The 7,856-nt window shown below is 38.1% G+C and overlaps 1 protein-coding gene across 1 annotated transcript in view; it reads right to left on the bottom strand.

Annotated features, from left to right (window-relative positions):
• LOC107724023 (activin receptor type-2A-like) overlaps positions 1-7,856 on the bottom strand; it is a 34,895-nt gene that overhangs the window by 20,664 nt on the left and 6,375 nt on the right. Inside the window, exons 3-4 of the mRNA XM_016532783.1 lie at positions 5,997-6,148; positions 1,672-1,826 (exon numbers count right to left, since the gene is read on the bottom strand). Coding sequence (XP_016388269.1) covers positions 1,672-1,826; positions 5,997-6,148 — 307 coding nt within the window. The remainder of the gene's footprint in view (positions 1-1,671; positions 1,827-5,996; positions 6,149-7,856) is intronic.

Below are 7,856 nucleotides of genomic sequence, written 5' to 3'. Positions count from 1 at the left end.
ACATAAACACATTGCATTACACAAAATACACAAAATAATGTTCTTTTTAGCAACTAAGCTAAACATGCTTAAATTAAAATGCCTAAAGCTAAACTTCCCTTGTATTCACATTTCTAAACCTGTTGTCCAACAAAAGAGAACATTATAACCTTTTTACTCCACAACACCAGTCAAATGCTTCCTTTTGTGATCTGATGTGGCTTCTTGTCACAGAATGAGGCAGAAAATATGTTCCATAGGCTACTTTAAAAAGAATACATCGATTAGCAATGGATTATAAATATACTTAATCTTTATGAAAACACCAGAGATGGCTTGAATAACACAGATAAACTATATTTTCGCAGTCGAGTGTTTATTGTCTTTGTTTTATCATTCAAAACGTTTATATGTTCTGTTTACTCAGTTACAGCTATAATAGCTATGCCTTTGTCCATATAAGGGATTTCCTGGAGGGTCATGAGTTCCCCTACTTCTGTGACTGGATATGTGGATTTTCTGTGCGAGGGCGTCTTCTGGCGTCCAGTATGAATGAAACAGATATCATGTGTTTATAGTGCTAATGGCCAATCCATCATTTTTTGGGGAATTTTTCTTTATTAATTTTTTTAATAAGTATTGTTCAGGCACCGTTTAGGCACCGGAACCGTTTTAAAAGTATCGATTTCGCACTGGTATCGAAAAAAACCCAAATGATACCCAAGCCTACTCATGTTTCCCAATTTCCTGCCCAACCACCTGTCAAACCCCTACAGTTAATCTAGTTTTTATTAAAATTAAAAAAATTAGGGAAATTGTAATTGCAGTTTCATATTAACTAAGTGGTGTAACAGTCCCTGAGGACTTCTGACTGCTGCATCAAGAGCTAATTAAGTTCCCTACATATAAAAAACAAGTTTGGGTTGATAATAAAACTCGATATCAGCAGCGCTATGGGGATGGCTCACCTGTCAGATCTGGCCTACATAACGCTGAAACTCAATCGGGGAATTCCAAATGCTCACCTGACACAAAGGTAACCCTTTGTGCTACCACAGAGTCCATATATCACCCCAGCACACATTAATGCATCTATTCTGAGCTGCTAAAGATGTCCCGCAAGGCTCAACAGTAAGGATTTTTTCTTCCCGCTGACCCAGCAGTTCAGATTTTAACTTCATTGGCTAAATCTATACAGATCTATTGTGTAATTCATTAGTACAGTAGATGTGAATCTTAACACTTGTCACACACAGGGGGTAAAGGTCACCTGATTGCTCATGTCTTGTGTTATGTCAGCTCTGTTATCTCGTCTTTCGGGTGGGAGAAGCGGGCATTGAAACACAACCGTGACCTGACAGATCAAGTTTGATTTCAGCTGACAGTGTGTTTGAGCTTAAGCGAGTGTGACATTGAGCACATTAGATCCCTGAAATCAAAGTCATTCACATCAACAGGAGGTGCTGCCCAGGGGAAATAACAGCTCCCAATAGCACCGTTTCAAGTGGCATGAAAATGTTCTGATACACTGAAACTCAAGAGCTACAATGATATGAGCAGATGGATTTTACAACACTGTGCTGCATGTGATTCACTGACATTAGTGTTTTACTTAAAAATATGGGAATGCTTATCTCATTTTACAAAAAGGAAACAAAACGCTTGCTTTATACACTAAAGATATCAATTTACCTGGGTAGGCACCAGAACAGGCGGATATGCTAGCTTGTGATGTCGATACATCCAGAAGGAGAGCAGGACAATGGCCGCGATGCCCATGATGGGTACGATGGAGTACAGAACAGTACTGAACAGTGGTGGCTTCTGAGTGAAGGGGTTAGATGTTGCTAGGGAAAGAAGAAGAATGAGAGAGATCAGTGCCGATCAATACTTTTTATTAGGTGCACGATGTACATTATTGTTCAAACGTTTGGGGTTGGTAATATTTTTTAAGAAGTCTCTTTTGTTCACCAAAGCTGCATTTAGTTGAACAAAACACAGTAAAAACAGTAGTGTTATGAACTAATATAACAACTTATAATACAAAAAAAATCTATTTTAATATATCATTTATTCCTGTGATGGCAAAGCTGAATTTTCAGCAGTCATCAATGTGCTTATTTGGCACCAAAGGAACATTTCTTAGTATTAATGTTGAAAACCTATTTTTTTATTTTTTACAGAAATCTTTGATAAATAGAAAGTCAAAAGCAGATCAAAAATCTTTACTGTCACTTTTTATCAATAAAAAAAAAAACACACAACAACAACAACAACAGCAGCAATCTTACTGAACCCAAACTTTAGAACCAAAGTGTATCTGTGACCAGCATGTTACTAGGATTAACTGGGAATTGACTTTGGGAACGTTCACACAAGACAGATTCCCACATTCTGTCATGAGCACCATTTACATTTAGTCTAATTTGTCTGTAAATAAAAAAAAAAAAGGTCTCATGTATGCATATAAAAGTCCACATTCTAAACTTTTATTAAAACTTATAAATTGGTTTTATAGTGAACTGCTCTATCAATAAATAAAAAATAAATAGATCATAAAACAAGTAAATAAATAAAATAAAAGGTTAATCGTATCAGCCACAACAAGCTGTTAATTATCAGTCCAGAAATATTGTAGTTTCCCTCCTAATACATAAATGCTATTTTGGAAACATTCCTGAAACCCACATCATTACGATTACTATTGGTTTAATAAGTGATATGAATGTGAAAATGGATGACATCAGCATTTGACACAAAACATTTTCCAGTTTTCATACAGTATTACTGAACGTACCATTGTACTGTAAGCTTACAGTAATACTGTAACAAATTACATATCCAGAGGGCCCCCGAATAAAAAAAAAAAAAAAAAAAAAAAAAGAAAAAAAAAAACCACATCCACCTCCAACAAACCGACTCTCATCCGACCCTACTCCACCCTTCCCCCACTCAGCGGGCAGAATGGCCACACGCAGCCGTGGGGCATGTCCCGTTTAGAGCGATTCAATGGAACTGCACGAGTGTGCGCTTGAAGAAGAATAGCATGCATGCTTAGTCAGTGCACACGGTGGCCCTCGATTTCTCTGCATCTAGTGCCAGAGATCGGATTGGGCCATGGCTGCTGGCCAGAGATGCAGTGATCCCTTGGTCTTATGTTATAGCAGAGCTTTTCCCATTCGCCTGGGCTGACCACAGGACCATGTGCGTGACCCACCCGGTCGAACTTCAGCTGAACCCGTATTAGCTTCGGTCCAGCAGAGAGAGATCTCATTCATGATGCCATTTCTTCTCTCTCGTGCCAGCTATGGACTTGGAAGTGGGTTAAGGACTCTGGATTAATCCACAAGCACAAGAAAAAAAAAAAACACAGACATCCACCCCCAACAAACCCACTCTCATCCAACCCTACTCCACCCTTCCCCCACTCAGCCGGCAGAATGGTCACACGCAGCCGTGGGGCATGAAAGTACCCGGTTACAAGGTCATAAAAAGCACACAGCTCCATGCTCGCAGAAAGCGAATTCTGAGAAACTCCAGTGCGCTTTGTGCAACTCTTCATGTCCCTGTGGGTTTTTGCATTTTATATCAAGATCATTCCATATGGAGTGAGTCAGTGCTGGAAATAGACCCATTACATAAGCACAAATGAGACCCCCCCCCCCAAACCACCCACCCACCTACCTACCTCCTCTCTGCTACTGAAGTACTGAAGACTCTTCTACCCAACACATTTACACTGATATAGACAGTTGTAATGTCAAAACTCATCAGCCAGAGCTCAACCAGTACTGCACACAACTAAACTCATCAGCCAGAGCTCAACCAGTACTGCACACAACTAAATCGGGTCATCTTTTCAAGAGACCACGGGCAGACAATAAATCATGACTGCTGAAACGTACAACTGACCCCCTGCAGGGAGCTGAGAGCAGTGGGCCAGTAGATTAGAACCGCTGGGTCTGTATTTGCTGACATGCCTCCAATCCTCATTTAGTTAAGAGGATGTTGATGTCAGTGTTTACTCAGAAGAGATAAAGCGACCAGATCAGCCTTGGTAATCTAAAAGACATGGTCATCTCTGGGGCTGCGAGAGCACGTTACGCTGTTGAAAGCCCAAAGACAGCAAAGCAAACTGATGTCTTCTATATGACATGCTCCACAATCTTCTAAATGTTTCATTTTATGATGGATGGATGGATGAAAGCCAAACAGCTCTGAGTTGCCAAATTACAGAATTGCTCAATATAGATGGTTGTTCAGAAGCCATGCTCATGTTTGGTTTATGTATTTTGAGGATCTATTGCAGTTGATGAAGATCTACACGGGTTCAAAATCTGTAATGTTAAGCTAAGACATTTCAGAACAGAAACAATGTAAAACTGAAGTACTGCTATTTATTCAATCACTCACATTCCACATTACAACTGTTTCAGCCTTACAATTTGGTTTAACTATGCTAAACAGTAAGTAGTCGACCTACTTTATGTAACATATAAATGTTGCCTTTCATTTTTGTACAACAAAACTGTTGTGAATGTATAGTACACTTAAAGGTAAGAATAATAATAAAAAAGAGAACAGATACATTTCTGCATCTAAAACCCCTAGCGAACTTTCTGATAACTTTTACAGCTACTCAATGATTATTTTCAAAACTGCTTAAGCCAGATATTTAATGTTCATCTTTTGCATCTGCTTCAGCTCCATCCAATGTGTTGGAGCTTGTTCACACAGGCATGCTTAGTTTTTTTTTTGCGTTTCTGATATTAAATAGCACCTGAATTTAACAAAAGCCTCTGGTTGCAGCAACATCACAAAAATCAATTTCAATTTTACAGAGAAACCTGCCTCTCTGATAAGAACTTCAACTGCATTGAAGAAAAGCAAAGGTTACGAAACATAAAAAAGCCTGATGAGCTGCATCAATAAGATAACATATGAGACAGACAACAAGCTCTTCATTCAAAAGCAGATTAATCCGCAGCCATTGAGCTATGCAGTGGTCACGAGAAATGCAGATATGAATAAGAGCCTATGTATACAGTAAATAAGAGATCAGTGGTGGCTTGGTCAAGATAAGCATATCAAAGCATATGTTTTGATCAAAGAAATATAAAATTATCTGAACAAAATGAATAAATAAAACAGAGTTTATAAAAGTCCTTATAATCTTTTGCTTAAAAGCAAATGGATAATTTGATATTTCCGAAATCAAATGTTAAATTCAAGGCAAAACTATAGAAGGAGGGCACAATGGATTAATTTGAACTGTAAATCTATGCAAAAGCTAAATTGCACACCCATGAGATACTATCAAACTCAAATAGCTCACAGAAACCGAACCTCATCAATATCACTTAGAAATATGTTGAAATCAGACCAAAAAACATGCAGAACCAACTTCAGTTGCAATATAAGTTTCCAACAGGAACTAATAATGAACATTTACGCGATAACACTTTGAAATTTTAAAAACCAGCACCAAAAAGACAGCTAGTTGATTTCATATAAACATCATAACATTGATATATTTTGATGTTCTGCTAAATGCATAAATGATGTGACATATCATAAAACACAGTAACAGAGAAAGTGCATACATTGTTAGTGGTCTTCCTAATGTGTAAGTTTTAATACAAGTTTTTCATTAAAGATTTATGTTCATAACATGTAGCACACAACACTGATGTACAGACTCTGATGTACATGTACTGAACAGTTGAATTGCGGCTCAAAAAAGGGTCGCTACACAAATAATTCAGGCCATGAAACACGTGGAAAAAACAATAAAATGGAGATGAAAAAGCAGTGAGCCTGTTATGATTTTTGACATGAACAGTCATGAAAAACGCCATGAGAGGATCTTCGAGGTAATTGATGATTTTGATAATGAGGTTATGAGGTAACATAGGTTATGAGGAGACAAAGACAGAAAGGAGGGTTTCACACTGACAGAATCAAACGCCAGAACAATTACATCAGAGGAAGGGGTATAACTGAAGAGCTTCCAATACCCTTAAAGACTTTGCTGTTTGTGTCGCTGAAGGGAGCCTTACTCTGAACTGCCGGCATTTCAGGGTTGTAGAAGAATTTCTCGTTGCACATGTTGCCCTCACAGCAGCAGAAGAACACATCCGGGTCCTCCTTTTTTTCAACACACTCAGTGCTGTAAGATAAAGAACAAGCAGAGCTGTCAGCCCACAACTGTTGTTCTTTTTTTGGACTTTTGTAGAATTATTTCAATTTGACTCTAATGTTAAAAGGAACAAAAATACAACAGTCAAATTTTCAACCACTGAAACTTCTAGTGGACAACATATTTTGAATGTTTCATCAGTTCACCAAAAAACATGAAAGTGCACAACAGTACGTATTGATTACATGCAATTAATTCGATTAATTACATTTATGTTATGTAATTTTAAAAACTTTCAAAACAAAAAAGACCGATTGGCAGCACTATTTTTTTCAAAATCATGAAAATAATTTTGCCAATAAAATAAAGATGGCATCACATTTGGAGATAATTAAGACATGCATGCTGCAAGGCTTATTTGGATTTTGCTCGGGTTAGAGAGCAAACAAACGGATAAATTCACATAGACGGAAAATGCCTGTGCCAAAGAGATACTTTTTAAAATCTGGCAGCCCACATCAAAGCAGAGCTCTCAGGTTGGCTTAAAGAAGATAAACAAAGCTTAGCAGCACACCAATAATCCTTAAGATACATACGAACAGGTGCAAATGAACAAATAAGAGGGGAATGGATGACATTCCAGAGGCATTTAGTCAGAAAAGTGAGTCCGTGAGTTCCTGCTTGCGACGCACACGCGCCAAGCGTTTGCAATACTTGCTTAGCTACCTAAGGACTTGACATGGCAGTGCAATGTGCATGAAAACAAAAAAACAAAAACATAAATCCTTCCAATGAAAGAGGTAAACGGGTTCAGCAGCATGTTAGGACAGAAGTGCTGCTGCCTTTGCACGCTATCAAAACACCTCTGTTCAGGACAAATACTTCCTGATCTGCAAGTAGTGCTACCTGTTGCATAGGGGCAGAAGCGCTGATAAGACGGTTTTTAATATCTCCACTATTATGGATGGAGGTTACAAGGTTCACAACCAAACCTTAACATGGAAACATGTTTACACAAGACTTTATCTGAAATACTGTGAAATCTTGAGAAGGAAGAATTTGGTTAAAAGTCTCTGCAATGTACATAGCATTGACCATGGGCAATATATACCATTTAGGCAATTTAGAAGTTAGACAATCCTTGAAATAATAATAATAATAATAATAATATAAAAGTATACACTAACGTTGAAAAGTTTGGGGTTGGTACGATTTTTTATTGATTTATTTTTTAATTTTTGAAGAAGTCAAAAATACAGTAAAAACAGAAATGTTGTGAAATAATATTAAGTAACTGTTTTTGATTTTATTGTTTTAAAATGTAATTTATTCGTGTAATGGCAAAGCTGGACATTACCTCTAGTCTTCAGTGTAGGCATGGGCCGATTACCGGTTTCAAGGTATACCGCGATTTGAAAATTTCACGGTTTCAAAACCGGTAATATTTTCCGTTATACCGTTCCTGCGGTATGCGCTGTTTTTCATGTCTCCTCAAAGACTGAAAGTGTAGGAATTCCTCAGGTTGAGTGCAGTGTAGAGAATAACATGACCCTCCTCCTCCTGTTGGTGCAAGCGAGCGGTCAGTCACGTGTGTACTGTGTAGGATGGCCGAACCTAAGGAGCTTCCCCTGGAACTTACGCGATCGGCAACCGGCCGTTTTTTGTCTTATTGCAAGCAACTCGTCTCTGTTCTGGACTTGCACAAACTGCGTTGCAATGCAATCGTTTTCCAAAATGT

The sequence above is a fragment of the Sinocyclocheilus rhinocerous genome, unplaced genomic scaffold (genome assembly GCF_001515625.1).
Source record: "Sinocyclocheilus rhinocerous isolate Xijiao unplaced genomic scaffold, SAMN03320098_v1.1 scaffold2230, whole genome shotgun sequence".
Classification (NCBI taxonomy): Eukaryota; Metazoa; Chordata; class Actinopteri; order Cypriniformes; family Cyprinidae; genus Sinocyclocheilus; species Sinocyclocheilus rhinocerous.
The sequence above is the reverse complement of the archived record's forward strand: the minus strand, read 5'-3'. Positions and strand labels throughout refer to the sequence as shown.